The sequence below is a fragment of the Panulirus ornatus genome, chromosome 67, assembly GCF_036320965.1.
Source record: "Panulirus ornatus isolate Po-2019 chromosome 67, ASM3632096v1, whole genome shotgun sequence".
In the NCBI taxonomy this organism is placed as follows: domain Eukaryota; kingdom Metazoa; phylum Arthropoda; class Malacostraca; order Decapoda; family Palinuridae; genus Panulirus; species Panulirus ornatus.
In genome coordinates this window covers 20,442,125-20,460,347 of record NC_092290.1, presented here as the reverse complement: position 1 = coordinate 20,460,347, position 18,223 = coordinate 20,442,125, and the positions used below count along the sequence as shown (strand labels likewise).

The following is an 18,223-nucleotide window of genomic DNA, read 5'->3' as shown; positions in this document are numbered from 1 at the left end:
TTTTTTTTGAGTGCATCTATGTCTAATTCAGAGTATAACTCTGATTTAGAAAGAAAAAAAAATCCCACATTCAAATAAAAATTTCCCATTCATACCATACATTTCCCAAGGCTGAGAAAAACTTCCCACACCTGATCACAATACAAATCTAATTCTAATCCTCACTTACACCTGGGCCCAAACCAGGTGACCACCAATCATTCAGAATCCGGATTAACTATGGGCCACCAGCGGATACGCATCCGGATTTGTCGGCTGAGCTTACGCAAACGACAACGAGACCCGCATCTAACTACAAGTCAACATGGTGTGGGACGGCAAAAGTATCTCGTTGATCGCTAACCATTTACCTAAAGATATAACGAGGTGGGAAATAGAGAAGTTCTTCAGTGAAGAGAATCCCGTCAAGAAGTGTCACCTGGTTCGCGACAGACGTAAGTTTCCTGGACGTATTTCCCAGTACGTCTTGGACGTATGTCCCAGTACGTCGTGAGACGTTACAATGCCTCACTCTATCTCCGTAGTCTTCCTCCTCGCCCTAGACACAGCAATTTTTTTTTTTTTTTTTGGTGTTTTTGGAAGAGGTGCAGTGTTACCTCCCGGCCATAGATGCCTTAGTAGTCTGGCCAGGTTGTGGGGGTCAGGTGTTAACGTGGCCATGTGGGAGAAATAGGGAGCAGGTGTTGGAGGTGTAGTGATAGGACACCTGCAGCTGCTGAGGACTGTCTGGTGTGCTGCACATGTCACATTCTGGTTTTATGTAGTATTTTTTAATGCACTGATGACACACTGGTGGATTGTGTTATAAATGAACTACGCCAGTGTCTTATTCCCAAATTGTCATTGCGATTTGTAAAGCTAAGTTTACCTTTAGATACAGTATAGTTGATTGATACGTTGAGAACTCGGCTACAGTCATGGGGATGGTTTATGGTGCATAAATTGTCAAAACAGAATAAAGTTATTAATTTATGCTTCAAGAAAATATTTGCATCTAAAAGTATACTCCTCAAACAAGATAACAAATTGTCTTTTATATATTTCATGGTAATTTTACTCAAGTGAGATTATTACTTCCATTGCTTGAGATGGGAGAATGATTGCATTAATGATGTAATCCATTTGGTATATATTGACTACTTATGTAGATGTTCCCTGACTGCATGCTGCAGGTAACACCTTTAGTGAAAAGTCACCATTAGCAAGGCTGTATCATTGCGAGTGCGCTTTCATCAAACAGCTTCTCACTCCAGAGGAGAATACATTTATGTGCTACTAGAAATAGCAAACCCATGAGTTGCAGGTCCCATTAGAAAGTTGTAGGTAACACCAAACCTTTTCATTAAAATCAGTCCTGGGTTACTTATGAATAAATAAGAAAATTAAAGAATGCAGTCTGTTGTGGATGAGAGAGCCTGGGAAGTGAGTCAGTTGTCGTTTGCTGATGATACAGCGCTGGTGGCTGATTCGTGTGAGAAACTGCAGAAGCTGGTGACTGAGTTTGGTAAAGGCTGTGAAAGAAGAAAGCTGAGAGTAAATGTGAATAAGAGCAAGGTTATTAGGTACAGTAGGGTTGAGGGTCAAGTCAATTGGGAAGTAAGTTTGAATGGAGAAAAGCTGGAGGAAGTGAAGTGTTTTAGATATCTGGGAGTGGATTTGGCAGCGGATGGAACCATGGAAGCGGAAGTGAATCATAGGGTGGGGCAGGGGGCAAAAGTTATGGGAGTGTTGAAGAATGTGTGGAAGTCGAGAACATTATCTCGGAAAGCAAAAATGAGTATGTTTGAAGGAACAGTGGTTCCAAAAATGTTATGTGGTTGCGAGGCATGGGCTATGGATAGAGTTGTGCAGAGGAGGGTGGATGTGCTGGAAAAGAGATGTTTGAGGACAGTATGTGGTGTGAGATGGTTTGATCGAGTAAGTAATAATAGGGTAAGAGAGATGTGTGGTAATAAAAAGAGTGTGGTTGAGAGAGTAGAAGAAGGTGTTTTGAAATGGTTTGGTCACATGGAGAGAATGAGTGAGGAAAGATTGACCAGAGAGGAAAGATTGTCAGAGATGGAGGGAACGAGGAGAAGTGGGAGACCAAATTGGAGGTGGAAGGATGGAGTGAAAAAGATTTTGAGTGATCAGGGCCTAAACATGCAGGAGGGTGAAAGGCATGCAAGGAATAGAGTGAATTGGAATGATGTGGTATACCGGGGTCGATGTGCTGTTAATGGATTGAACCAGGGCATGTGAATCGTCTGGGGTAAACCATGGAAAGTTCTGTGGGGCCTGGATGTGGAAAGGGAGCTGTGGTTTTGGTGCATTATTACATGACAGCTAGAGACTGAATGTGCATGAATATGGCCTTTGTTGTCTTTTCCTAGCGCTACCTCACACACATTTAGGGGGAGCGGGTTGTTATTTCATATGTGTGGCAGAGTGGCAATGGGAAATAAGGGCAGACAGTATGAATTATGTACATGTGTATATATGTATATGTCTGTTTGTGTATATATATGTATATGTTGAGATGTATAGGTATTTATATTTGCGTGTGTGGACATGTATGTATATACATGTGTATGTGGGTGGGTTGGGCCATTTCTTTCATCTGTTTCCTTGCGCTACCTCGCTAACGTGGGAGACAGCAACAAAGCAAAATAATTAAAAATTGAATAAATCACTACTAAAGCTGTCAGCTATTATGCCATCATAAACATCTTCAGAAGCAATTGGGACTTGTGGAAAAAGGTGGACTTTATTTTGATATAAAGAACAATTGCACAAAAATACATCTTAAATGAGGAGGTAACACCACTGCCTTGGATACATGTCAACACCAAACTGTTCTTTAATTTATCACTATCTGTTGAGAGCACTGATACAAAATTATTTTTCCTTTGGCTGTGAATCTTTCTAAATTTATAACATACTTTGTTCCACCAGGTCATTTAAACACAACTTAGACAATTTGGATGGCATAAACTGTGTTTTTCTGGTTCATTTTGGCCAATTTCAGCATAGGAAATGGTTGAATTTCTCCCATACAGATGGTGGAGGGATTGAAGCCCTCACATTCTTCATTCTCATTAATTTAAAGCAAATTATCTCCCACCCTACCTATATTGCTGACATTTGTGACCGCTTACTTAATATTCTCGATCTGTTTTTCACCTCTAGTCCATCGCGTAGTAAGTACACAATCTTGCTCCCGATTGGTTCATCTGATCACACTCTCATAAATGTGTCTATATCAACTGCAACTCCCTTTCCAGCAGCGCCTTATAAGGGTGAATACTGTTACCTCAACAAAGCTGACTGGAAAAACGTAGAAAACTTCTTTTCTGACTTTCCATGGGTGAATTACTGTCTCGTACATGTTGGTGCTTCTGTCTCAGCTGAATGCATAGCAGAAGTTATTCTTGCAGAAATGGAAGCATTTATCCCCTCTTCCTCTAAGAGAAGATGTGAAAGGGAATTGTGTTTTAACTGCATTAAATTTTGTTACCACAAAATCATGGAAGAGGATCAAGACAGAGGCAGACTTTAGTTTGGTGTCAAGAGTACCTTCAAGTACTTGGATAATAGACATTTGACATTTGTGATACGTGTGTTAACTAAGTTGAAACACATTTAAAAAACACACTGAAATGTTAAGAAAAAATCTAAAAGAATATGATGAATGTACTATAATTGCATGGTATAAGTCATGGAAGAGAGGAGGGAAGCCTCTGACTTTCCTACATTGGAGGGAAGGAAGGTAAAGAGAAATACTGGTAACGGCATGAATTCCAAGGTGGAAATGATTATGTTAACATAAGCTTATACTTTGACACTGTCTCCCGCGTTAGTGAGGCAGCCCAAGGAAACAGACGAATGAATGGCCCAACCCACCCACATACACATGTATATTCATACATGTCCACACATGCATATATACATACATATACATTGTAACGTATACATATGTATACATTTATTTATTTTGCTTTCTCGCTGTCTCCCACGTTAGCGAGGTAGCGCAAGGAAACAGACGAAAGAATGGCCCAACCCACCCACATACACATGTATATACATACACGTCCACACACGCAAATATACATACCTGTACATCTCAATGTACACATGTATATACACACACAGACATATATATATATATATATATATATACACATGTACATAATTCATACTTTCTGCCTTTATTCATTCCCATCGCCACCTCGCCACACATGGAATAACAACCCCCTCCCCCCTTATGTGTGCGAGGTAGCGCTAGGAAAAGACAACAAAGGCCCCATTCGTTCACACTCAGTCTGTAGCTGTCATGTGATAATGCACCGAAACCACAGCTCCCTTTCCACATCCAGGCCCCACACAACTTTCCATGGTTTACCCCAGATGCTTCACATGCCCTAGTTCAATCCATTGACAGCACGTTGACCCCGGTATACCACATCGTTCCAATTCACATTATTCCTTGCATGCCTTTCACCCTCCTGCATGTTCAGGCCCCAATCACTCAAAATCTTTTTCACTCCATCTTTCCACCTCCAATTTGGTTTCCCACTTCTCCTCATTCCCTCCAACTCTGCCACATATATCCTCTTGGTCAATCTTTCCTCATTGATTCTCTCCATATGATCAAACCATTTCAAAACACCCTCTTCTGCTCTCTCAACCACACTTTTTATTTCCACACATCTCTCTTACCCTTACATTACTTACTCGATCAAACCACCTCACACCACATATTGTCCTCAAACATCTCATTTCCAGCACATCCACTCTCCTACGCACAACTCTATCCATAGCCCCACGCCTCACAGCCATACAACATTGTTGGAACCACTATTCCTTCAAACATACCCATTTTTGCTTTCCGAGATAATGTTCTCGACTTCCACACATTCTTCAAGGCTCCCAGAATTTTCACCCCCTCCCCTACCCTATGATTCACTTCCACATCCATGGTTCCATCCGCTGCCAGATCCACTCCCAGATATCTAAAACACTTTACTTCCTCCAGTTTTTCTCCATTCAAACTTACCTCCCAATTGACTTGACCCTCAACCCTACTGTACCTAATAACCTTGCTCTTATTCACATTTACTCTTAACTTTCTTCTTTCACACACTTTACCAAACTCAGTCACCAGCTTCTGCAGTTTCTCACATGAATCAGCCACCAGCGCTGTATCATCAGCGAACAACAACTTACTCACTTCCCAAGCTCTCTCATCCACAACAGACTGCATACTTGCCCCTCTTTCCAAAACTCTTGCATTCACCTCCCTAACAACCCCATCCATAAACAAATTAAACAACCATGGAGACATCACACACCCCTGCCGCAAACCTACATTCACTGAGAACCAATCACATGCCTTACGTCCTCGATAAAAACTTTTCACTGCTTCTGACAACTTGCCTCCCACACCATATATTCTTAATACCTCCCACAGAGCATCTCTATCAACTCTATCATATGCCTTCTCCAGATCCATAAATACTACATGCAAATCCATTTGCTTTTCTAAGTATTTCTCACATACATTCTTCAAAGCAAACACCTGATCCACACATCCTCTACCACTTCTGAAACCACACTGCTCTTCCCCAATGTGATGCTCTGTACATGCCTTCACCCTCTCAATCAATACCCTCCCATATAATTTCCCAGGAATACTCAACAAACTTATACCTCTGTAATTTGAGCACTCACTCTTATCCCCTTTGCCTTTGTACAATGGTACTATGCAAGCATTCCGCCAATCCTCAGGCACCTCACCATGAATCATACATACATCAAATAACCTTACCAACCAGTCAACAATACAGTCACCCCCTTTTTTAATAAATTCCACTGCAATACCATCCAAACTTGCTGCCTTGCCAGCTTTCATCTTCCGCAAAGCTTTTACTACCTCTTCTCTGTTTACCACATCATTTTCCCTAACCCTCTCACTTTGCACACCACCTCGACCAAAGGTGGAGAGATTGAGTGAGTATTTTGAAGGTTGATCTTTTTATTCTCCCTAAAATTTAATGATACTCTCTCACCCCAACTCTCATTTGCCCACTTTTTCACCTCTTGCACCATTCTCTTGACCTCCTGCCTCTTTCTTTTATACATCTCCCACTCATTTGCATTACTTCCCTGCAAAAATTGTCCAAATGCCTCTCTCTTCTCTTTCACTAATAATCTTACTTCTTCATCCCACCACTCACTACCCTTTGTAATCTGCCCACCTCCCATGCTTCTCATGCCACAAGCATCTTTTGCGCAAGCCATCACTGCTTCCCTAAATACATCCCATTCCTCCCCCATTTCCCTTACCTCCTTTGTTCTCACCTCTCTCCATTCTTTATTCAGTCTCTCCTGGTACTTCCTCACACAAGTCTCCTTACCATGCTCACTTACTCTCACCACTTTCTTCACCCTAACATTCTCTCTTCTTTTCTGAAAACCTCTACAAATCTTCACCTTCGCCTCCACAAGATAATGATCAGACATCCCTCCAGTTGCACCTCTCAGCACATTAACATCCAAAAGTCTCTCCTTCGCGTGCCTGTCAATTAACACATAATCCAATAATGCTCTCTGGCCATCTCTCCTACTTACCTACGTATGATTACGTATATCTCTCTTTTTAAAGCAGGTATTCCCAGTCACCAGTCCTTTTTCAGCACATAAATCTACAAGCTCCTCACCATTTCCATTTACAACACTGAACACTCCATGTATACCAATTATTCCCTCAACTGCCACATTACTCACCTTTGCATTCAAACCACCCATCACTATAACCCGGTCTCGTGCATCAAAACTACTAAACACACTCACTCAACTGCTCCCAAAACACTTGCCTCTCATGATCTTTCTTCTCATGCCCAGGTGCATATGCACCAATAATCACCCATCTCTCTCCATCCACTTTCAGTTTTACCCATATCAATCTAGAGTTTACTTTCTTACACTCTATCACATACTCCCACCACTCCTGTTTCAGGAGTAGTGCTACTCCTTCCCTTGCCCTTGTCCTCTCACTAACCCCTGACTTTACTCCCAAGACATTCCCAAACCATTCCTCCCCTTTACACTTGAGCTTCGTTTCACTCAGAGCCAAAACATCCCGGTTCCTTTCCTCAAACATACTACCTATCTCTCCTTTTTTCTCATCTTGGTTACATCCACACACATTTAGACACCCCAATCTTAGCCTTTGAGGAGGATGAGCACTCCCCGCGTGACTCCTTCTGTTTCCCCTTTTAGAAAGTTAAAATACAAGGAAGGGAGGGTTTCCAGCCCCCTGCTCCCGTCGCCTTTAGTCGCCTTCTACGACACGTGAGGAATGCATGGGAAGTATTCTTTCTCCCCTATCCCTCATATGTCTAACTAACGAAAAAGATTTTTTATGTGAGTGCAGTTTTACATGTATGATTATCCATGCTTAATAATTGCAACATTTTTTTTCTTTATTTTCAGATGATGTCTTTAGAGGAATGGCATACATTATTTATCATGATGTGGAAGCTGCTGCCCAAGCAGTGAAAAGGTTCAACAATTGCACACTGAATGGGAAGGTTTTACAAGTAAAATTGTCTCGTCAGAGAGAACGAAAAAAAGCAGGTAGAGAACAAAAAGTACAAAAGGTTGAGGGTGAAGTTAAAGAAGAGGAAGAAGAAGCAGATGAAAAGGGAATCTCTAAAAAAGAATGTGGTATCAGAGGGTTAAGATCAAAGAGGAACGGAAGAGTTATCATCAGAAATTTATCTTTTAAGGTAAGAGAGGATTGCAAATGATACAGTGGAACTTTTAGCTTTCCATATGCATCATTTTAGTATTGACATATTCATGATTTTCTTCATATGTGCTGATAAAGAAAGTCTTTGGTTTGGGTTCACACGTTACTGATTATATCAACTTAAAATACGATTGTCAACTTATCCAAGTTATTTTAATGTTTCATAAGTCCTACAAGTTGTAAAAGAGTGTGAACTTAACATTAGTGTTTTCTTACCAAAGGATGTAGATTATAGTTTTGAAAGCATAACAACTCCTGAGTGTCTGACCTTGTACAGTCTGGCTTGTAATCAGAGAGTTTTGGCTGCTTGACACCTGATTGAGTGTGTGTTACGTTGGCTTCTGTGCAGTAGTTATGTAATGACGGCATTGTATGTCACAGTTAACATACTTCAGAGTATTGAAGAACATCTCTGAGAATCATTTTGAACTTTTCTCTTTTCTTCTTTTATGTTTAGAAAAGTTGCAAAGTCCCCCTCTTTGTTCTTAACACTTTTTCTGTACTGTTTCAACCATGCTGTCAATTTCAGAATAACTAAATTCAGTTAGGGTTTTGTATTGATTTAGTAAATCAGCATAAGATTCTCGCACTTCAAACATCATGGATCATACCTGTAGAGGCATGCTTAGACTTCCAAAAATCTTTTGCCAGAAAAATTGCAGAATTCTTTTTAGAATAATGTTGCATGGTCCTAAATTCCCACATCTTGCATGGTTTTATATGTATTGATAGAAATGATAATGAATGGCTACAAATGGTAGCAAACTCTTCCATTTATGATATTCCATTTTATATTTCTAGTTATTTATATTTTATATATCATTTATTTTGCTTTGTCGCTGTCTCCCGCGTTAGCGAGGTAGCGCAAGGAAAAAGACGAAAGAATGGCCCAACCCGCCTACATACACATGTATATACATACACGTCCACACACGCAAATATACATACCTATACATATCACTGTACACATATATATACACACAGAGACATATACATATATACACATGTACATAATTCATACTGTCTGCCTTTATTTGTTCCCATCGCCACCTCGCCACACATGGAATAACAACCCCCTCCCCCCTCATGTGTGCAAGATAGTGTTAGGAAAAGACACCAGAGGCCCCATTTGTTCACACTCAGTCTCTAGCTGTCATGTAATAATGCACCGAAACCACAGCTCCCTTTCCACATCCAGGCCCCACACAACTTTCTATGGTTTACCCCAGACGCATCACATGCCGTGGTTCAATCCATTGACAGCACGTCGACCCCGGTATACCACATCGTTCCAATTCACTCTCCTGCATGTTCAGGCCCCGATCACTCAAAATCTTTTTCACTCCATCTTTCCACCTCCAATTTGGTCTCCCACTTCTCGTTCCCTCCACCTCTGACACATATATCCTCTTGGTCAATCTTTCCTCACTCATTCTCTCCATGTGACCAAACTATTTCAAAACACCCTCTTCTGCTCTCTCAACCACACTCTTTTTATTTCCACACATCTCTCTTACCCTTACATTACTTACTCGATCAAACAACCTCACACCACATATTGTCCTCAAACATCTCATTTCCAGCACATCCACCCTCCTGCGCACAACTCTATCCATAGCCCACGCCTCGCAACCATACAACATTGTTGGAACCACTATTCCTTCAAACATACCCATTTTTGCTTTCTGAGATAATGTTCTCGACTTCCAAACATTCTTCAAGGCTCCCAGAATTTTCGCCCCCTCCCCCACCCTATGATTCACTTCCGCTTCCATGGTTCCATCCGCTGCCAGATCCACTCCCAGATATCTAAAACACTTTACTTCCTCCAGTTTTTCTCCATTCAAACTTACCTCCCAATTGACTTGACCCTCAACCCTACTGTACCTAATAACCCTGCTCTTATTCACATTTACTCTTAACTTTCTTCTTTCACACTCTTTACTAAACTCAGTCACCAGCTTCTGCAGTTTCTTACATGAATCAGCCACCAGCGCTGTATCATCAGCGAACAACAACTTACTCACTTCCCAAGCTCTCTCATCCACAACAGACTGCATACTTGCCCCTCTTTCCAAAACTCTTGCATTCACCTCCTAACAACCCCATCCATAAACAAATTAAACAACCATGGAGACATCACACACCTCTGCCGCAAACCCACATTCACTGAGAACCAATCACTTTCCTCTCTTCCTACACGTACACATGCCTTACATCCTCGATAAAAACTTTTCACTGCTTCTAACAACTTGCCTCCCACACCATATATTCTTAAAACCTTCCACAGAGCATCTCGATCAACTCTATCATATGCCTTCTCCAGATCCATAAATGCTACATACAAATCCATTTGTTTTCTAAGTATTTCTCACAAACATTCTTCAAAGCAAACACCTGATCCACACGTCCTCTACCACTTCTGAAACCACACTGCTCTTCCCCAATCTGATGCTCTGTACATGCCTTCACCCTCTCAATCAATACCCTCCCTTATAATTTACCAGGAATACTCAGCAAACTTATACGTCTGTAATTTGAGCACTCACTCTTATCCCCTTTGCCTTTGTACAATGGTACTATGCACGCATTCCGCCAATCCTCAGGCACCTCACCATGAATCATACATACATTAAATAACCTTACCAACCAGTCAACAATACAGTCACCCCCTTTTTTAATAAATTCCACTGCAGTACCATCCAAACCTGCTGCCTTGCCGGCTTTCATCTTCCGCAAGGCTTTTACTACCTCTTCCCTATTTACCAAATCATTTTCCCTAACCCTCTCACTTTGCACACCACCTCGACCAAAACACCCTATATCTGCCACTCTATCATCAAACACTTTCAGCAAACCTTCAAAATACTCACTCCATCTCCTCACATCACCACTACTTGTTATCACCTCCCCATTAGCCTCCTTCAGTGAAGTTCCCATTTGCTCCCTTGTCTTACGCACTTTATTTACCTCCTTCCAAAACATCTTTTTATTCTCCCTAAAATTTACTGATACTCTCTCACCCCAACTCTCATTTGCCCTCTTTTTCACCTCTTGCACCTTTCTCTTGACCTCCTGCCTCTTCCTTATATACCTCTCCCACTCATTTGCATTTTTTCCCTGCAAAAATCATCCAAATGCCTCTCTCTTCTCTTTCACTAATAATCTTACTTCTTCATCCCACCACTCACTACCTTTTCTAATCAACCCACCTCCCTCGCTTCTCATGCCACAAGCATCTTTTGCGCAAGCCATCACGGCTTCCCTAAATACATCCCATTCCTCCCCCACTCCCCTTACCTCCTTTGTTCTCACCTTTTTCCATTCTGTACTCAGTCTCTCCTGGTACTTCCTCACACAAGTCTCCTTCCCAAGCTCACTTACTCTCACCACTCTCTTCACCCCAACATTCTCTCTTCTTTTCTGAAAACCCCTACAAATCTTCACCTTCGCCTCCACAAGATAATGATCAGACATCCCTCCAGTTGCACCTCTCAGCACATTCACATCCAAAAGTCTCTCTTTCGTGCGTCTATCAATTAACACGTAGGCCAATAACGCTCTCTGGCCATCTCTCCTACTTACATACGTATACTTATGTATATCTCGCTTTTTAAACCAGGTATGCCCAATCACCAGTCCTTTTTCAGCACATAAATCTACAAGCTCCTCACCATTTCCATTTACAACGCTGAACACTCCATGTATACCAATTATTCCCTCAACTGCCACATTACTCACCTTTGCATTCAAATCCCCCATCACTATAACCTGGTCTCGTGCATCAAAACCACTAACACACTCATTCAGCTTCTCCCAAAACACTTGCCTCTCATGATCTTTCTTCTCATGCCCAGGTGCATATGCACCAATAATCACCCATCTCTCTCCATCAACTTTCAGTTTTACCCATATCAATCTAGAATTTACTTTCTTACACTCTATCACATACTCCCACAACTCCTGATTCAGGAGTACTGCTACTCCTTCCCTTGCTCTTGTCCTCTCACTAACCCCTGACTTTACTCCCAAGACATTCCCAAACCATTCTTCCCCTTTACACTTGAGCTTCGTTTCACTCAGAGCCAAAACATCCTGGTTCCTTTCCTCAAACATACTACCTATCTCTCCTTTTTTCTCATCTTGGTTACATCCACACACATTTAGACACCCCAATCTGAGCCTTCGAGGAGGATGAGCACTCCTCGCATGACTCCTTCTTCTGTTTCCCCTTTTAGAAAGTTAAAATACAAGGAGGGGAGGGTTTCTGACTAGTTATGTAGTTATGTAGTCATATATGTGAGAGGGTTGGGGAAAATGATTTGGTAAACAGAGAAGAGGTAGTAAAATCTTTGCGGAAGATGAAAGCCGGCAAGGCAGCAGGTTTGGATGGTATTGCAGTGGAATTTATTAAAAAAGGGGGTGACTGTATTGTTGACTGGTTGGTAAGGTTATTTAATGTATGTATGACTCATGGTGAGGTGCCTGAGGATTGGCAGAATGCGTGCATAGTGCCATTGTACAAAGGCAAAGGGATAAGAGTGAGTGCTCAAATTACAGAGGTATAAGTTTGTTGAGTATTCCTGGTAAATTATATGGGAGGGTATTGATTGAGAGGGTGAAGGCATGTACAGAGCATCAGATAGGGGAAGAGCAGTGTGGTTTCAGAAGTGGTGGAGGATGTGTGGATCAGGTGTTTGCTTTGAAGAATGTATGTGAGAAATACTTAGAAAAGCAAATGGATTTGTATGTAGCATTTATGGATCTGGAGAAGGCATATGATAGAGTTGATCGAGATGCTCTGTGGAAGGTATTAAGAATATATGGTGTGGGTGGCAAGTTGTTAGAAGCAGTGAAAAGTTTTTATCGAGGATGTAAGGCATGTGTACGTATAGGAAGAGAGGAAAGTGATTGGTTCTCAGTGAATGTAGGTTTGCGGCAGGGGTGTGTGATGTCTCCATGGTTGTTTAATTTGTTTATGGATGGGGTTGTTAGGAGGTGAATGCAAGAGTTTTGGAAAGAGGGGCAAGAATGAAGTCTGTTGTGGATGAGAGAGCTTGGGAAGTGAGGCAGTTGTTGTTCGCTGATGATACAGCGCTGGTGGCTGATTCATGTGAGAAACTGCAGAAGCTGGTGACTGAGTTTGGTAAAGTGTGTGAAAGAAGAAAGTTAAGAGTAAATGTGAATAAGAGCAAGGTAATTAGGTACAGTAGGGTTGAGGGTCAAGTCAATTGGGAAGTAAGTTTGAATGGAGAAAAACTGGAGGAAGTAAAGTGTTTCAGATATCTGGGAGTGGATCTGGCAGCGGATGGAACCATGGAAGCAGAAGTGAATCATAGGGTGGGGGAGGGGGCGAAAATCCTGGGAGCCTTGAAGAAAGTGTGGAAGTCGAGAACATTATCTCGGAAAGCAAAAATGGGTATGTTTGAAGGAATAGTGGTTCCAACAATGTTGTGTGGTTGCGAGGTGTGGGCTATGGATAGAGTTGTGCGCAGGAGGGTGGATGTGCTGGAAATGAGATGTTTGAGGACAATATGTGGTGTGAGGTTGTTTGATCGAGTAAGTAATGTAAGGGTAAGAGAGATGTGTGGAAATAAAAAGAGCATGGTTGAGAGAGTAGAAGAGGGTGTTTTGAAATGGTTTGGGCTCATGGAGAGAATGAGTGAGGAAAGATTGACCAAGAGGATATATATATGTCGGAGGTGGAGGGAACGAGGAGAAGTGGGAGACCAAATTGGAGGTGGAAAGATGGAGTGAAAAAGATTTTGAGTGATCGGGGAGTGAACATGCAGGAGGGTGAAAGGAGGGCAAGGAATAGAGTGAATTGGATCGGTGTGGTGTACCGGGGTTGGCGTGCTGTCGGTGGATTGAATCAGGGCATGTGAAGCGTCTGGGGTAAACCATGGAAAGCTGTGTGGGGCCTGGATGTGGAAAGGGAGCTGTGGTTTCGGGCATTATTGCATGACAGCTAGGGACTGAGTGTGAACAAATGAGGCCTTTGTTGTCTTTTCCTAGCGCTACCCCGCTTACATGAGGGGGGAAGGGGATGGTATTCCATGTGTGGCGAGGTGGCGGTGGGAGTGAATAAAGGCAGACAGTGTGAATTGTGTGCATGGGTATATATGTATGTGTCTGTGTGTGTATATATGTGTGTACATTGATATGTGTAGGTATGTTTTTTTGTGTGTGTGGATGTGTGTGTATATCCATGTGTATGGGGGTGGGTTGGGCCATTTCTTTCGTCTGTTTCCTTGCGCTGCCTCGCAAACGCGGGAGACCGCGACAAAGCAAAATAAATAAATGAATATGTATATATGATTTACCCTTATTTTTCAATGTAGTCATATATGTATATATGATTTACCCTTATTTTTCAGGCAGATGAGAAGATAGTGGAAGATCACTTTTCAGAATACGGAAAAATCATGGAAGTGTCAGTTTTGCGCAAAGAAGATGGAAAGATGGTGGGCTGTGCATTTGTTCAGTTTGACACTAGAGCAGAAGCAATTAAAGCTATCTTGGGGTGTAATATGAAACCTTTGCTAGGTAGGTCTGAACTAGAAATTTTTTTGTAATTGCTTTTGTTTGGAATGATTTTTGAAGCCCTATGTATGGAGTTTGGTGAACAATGTAAGGAATAAAGAAATTATTGCAAACTATGGTGTTATGAAATAGAATGGGGTCTTATAGTAGAATTGACACATGAAAAGAATGACTGAGCACAAGTGATACAGAGAAAGGTTAAGCATGAGGAATATATACATGAAATGGATATTAACTTAGAGTAACTTGAACTTTGTTGAAATGTTCAGCAGCCATCTGCTTTGACAAGTTTTTGTGTGGCTGTATATTCGGAAATGATGTTGCATACATGATACAGATAGACACATGCTCACAAGTAAATATAAGAAAGATTTGTCCCTTGCTCTTCATGGACTTGCTTACTATCAGTGTGAGATATTGCTTGTTTGATATTGAGAGATAACCTGAAAAAAATAGGTAGTTACATAGATCTTTTCTTTTACCTATTTGCCTTTACCATGTTTATAAGGAGGCTTCAGCAACAGATAAAGTCTAATTTGCACTCTTTCGGTTTCTAGCTGTCATATATAATGTACTAAACCATTAATAACCAAGCCTCACAGACCAATTCATGGTTTATTTTGACCACCTCTATGCTTTACTTAGTTCATCTATAGCACTTTGTTACCATGTATGATGTTATGCCAGTTTTGTCTGTCCAGTGAATGCCTCCTACCCTCCTGTCTCCCAGTATTCCTCTTGCTCCCTACATTTCTGACACAAAAATCCTCTTTGTCAGTTTCTCTTCAGTGGCCTCATCCACATCCCCAAACTATTTTAGCGCAAAATGGTTGGCTCTCAGTCATTCCATGTTCATGAGAACAGCTCTTTCTAACAGTGTTATTTATAACATGATCAGTCTACCTCATGCTCCATATTATCCTTGGGTATCTCATTTTCAGCTCATCCATCCATTTTCTTTTCTTTTCATTTGAAACACAGAACATATCCATATAACACTTTTAGACGTACTGTACCTTCAAAGATAGCCATCTTTTCCATTACAAACACTAACCTTTCCCTGCTTAAACTCTTCAATATACCAAGGATCTCCCTTCTTCCACCCTGTGACTCACTGCAACTCCCAAGGGTTCCTCCATGGCCAGTACCTCCCATTACCTAAAGATGTACACTTACTCCTAGTCTTCCTAATTTAAGCTCACATTCAGACCATCGTCTCCCAGCATCTTCCATCTTCAGTTTTGTCTCCCCTTCCTATGTCCCATACACTTCTGATATCATCTTTGTTATCCTCTCCTCTCTCATGTTCTTCATATATCCAGTGAAAAACCATTTTAGCATATCTTATTCTGCTTTCTCAACCACACTTCTAATAACAGCACCCCTCCCTTACCCTTTCCGTTACCTTTTTATTTATTTATTTATTTATTTTGCTTTGTCGCTGTCTCCCGCATCAGCGAGGTAGCACAAGGAAACAGACGAAAGAATGGCCCAATCCACCCATATACACATGTATATACATACACGTCCACACACACACATATACATACCCATACATCTTAATGTATACATATAAATACACACACAGACATTTTTTTTTTTTTTTTTTTGCTTTGTCGCTGTCTCCCGCGTTTGCGAGGTAGCGCAAGGAAACAGACGAAAGAAATGGCCCAACCCCCCCATACACATGTATATACATACGTCCACACACGCAAATATACATACCTACACAGCTTTCCATGGTTTACCCCAGACGCTTCACATGCCTTGGTTCAATCCACTGACAGCACGTCAACCCCGGTATACCACATCGCTCCAATTCACTCTATTCCTTGCCCTCCTTTCACCCTCCTGCATGTTCAGGCCCCGATCACACAAAATCTTTTTCACTCCATCTTTCCACCTCCAATTTGGTCTCCCTCTTCTCGTTCCCTCCACCTCTGACACATATATCCTCTTGGTCAGTCTTTCCTCACTCATTCTCTCCATGTGCCCAAACCATTTCAAAACACCCTCTTCTGCTCTCTCAACCACGCTCTTTTTATTTCCACACATCTCTCTTACCCTTACGTTACTTACTCGATCAAACCACCTCACACCACACATTGTCCTCAAACATCTCATTTCCAGCACATCCATCCTCCTGCGCACAACTCTATCCATAGCCCACGCCTCGCAACCATACAACATTGTTGGAACCACTATTCCTTCAAACATACCCATTTTTGCTTTCCGAGATAATGTTCTCGACTTCCACACATTCTTCACGGCTCCCAGAATTTTCGCCCCCTCCCCCACCCTTATGATTCACTTCCGCTTCCATGGTTCCATCCATTGCCAGATCCACTCCCAGATATCTAAAACACTTCACTTCCTCCAGTTTTTCTCCATTCAAACTCACCTCCCAATTGACTTGACCCTCAACCCTACTGTACCTAATAACCTTGCTCTTATTCACATTTACTCTTAACTTTCTTCTTCCACACACTTTACCAAACTCAGTCACCAGCTTCTGCAGTTTCTCACATGAATCAGCCACCAGCGCTGTATCATCAGCGAACAAGAACTGACTCACTTCCCAAGCTCTCTCATCCCCAACAGACTTCATACTTGCCCCTCTTTCCAAAACTCTTGCATTCACCTCCTAACAACCCCATCCATAAACAAATTAAACAACCATGGAGACATCACACACCCCTGCCGCAAACCTACATTCACTGAGAACCAATCACTTTCCTCTCTTCCTACACGTACACATGCCTTACATCCTCGATAAAAACTTTTCACTGCTTCTAACAACTTGCCTCCCACACCATATATTCTTAATACCTTCCACAGAGCATCTCTATCAACTCTATCATATGCCTTCTCCAGATCCATAAATGCTACATACAAATCCATTTGCTTTTCTAAGTATTTCTCACATACATTCTTCAAAGCAAACACCTGATCCACACATCCTTTACCACTTCTGAAACCACACTGCTCTTCCCCAATCTGATGCTCTGTACATGCCTTCACCCTCTCAATCAATACCCTCCCATATAATTTACCAGGAATACTCAACAAACTTATACCTCTGTAATTTGAGCACTCACTCTTATCCCCTTTGCCTTTGTACAATGGCACTATGCACGCATTCCGCCAATCCTCAGGCACCTCACCATGAGTCATACATACATTAAATAACCTTACCAACCAGTCAACAGTACAGTCACCCCCTTTTTTAATAAATTCCACTGCAATACCATCCAAACCTGCTGCCTTGCCGGCTTTCATCTTCCGCAAAGCTTTTACTACCTCTTCTCTGTTTACCAAATCATTTTCCCTAACCCTCTCACTTTGCACACCACCTCGACCAAAACACCCTATATCTGCCACTCTATCATCAAACACATTCAACAAACCTTCAAAATACTCACTCCATCTCCTTCTCACATCACCACTACTTGTTATCACCTCCCCATTTGCGCCCTTCACTGAAGTTCCCATTTGCTCCCTTGTCTTACACACTTATTTACCTCCTTCCAGAACATCTTTTTATTCTCCCTAAAATTTAATGATACTCTCTCACCCCAACTCTCATTTGCCCTTTTTTTCACCTCTTGCACCTTTCTCTTGACCTCCTGTCTCTTTCTTTTATACATCTCCCACTCAATTGCATTTTTTCCCTGCAAAAATCGTCCAAATGCCTCTCTCTTCTCTTTCACTAATACTCTTACTTCTTCATCCCACCACTCACTACCCTTTCTAATCAACCCGCCTCCCACTCTTCTCATGCCACAAGCATCTTTTGCGCAATCCATCACTGATTCCCTAAATACATCCCATTCCTCCCCCACTCCCCTTACTTCCATTGTTCTCACCTTTTTCCATTCTGTACTCAGT

General features: G+C 41.7%; 1 protein-coding gene across 1 annotated transcript in view; it reads left to right on the top strand.

Annotated features, from left to right (window-relative positions):
- The first annotated feature begins 258 nt into the window (after nt 1-258).
- LOC139747155 (RNA-binding protein 28) overlaps nt 259-18,223 on the top strand; it is an 85,931-nt gene continuing 67,966 nt past the window's right edge. Inside the window, exons 1-3 of the mRNA XM_071659106.1 lie at nt 259-434; nt 7,474-7,769; nt 14,170-14,338. Of these exons, the coding sequence (XP_071515207.1) occupies nt 305-434; nt 7,474-7,769; nt 14,170-14,338 (595 nt within the window). The 5' untranslated portion in view covers nt 259-304. The remainder of the gene's footprint in view (nt 435-7,473; nt 7,770-14,169; nt 14,339-18,223) is intronic.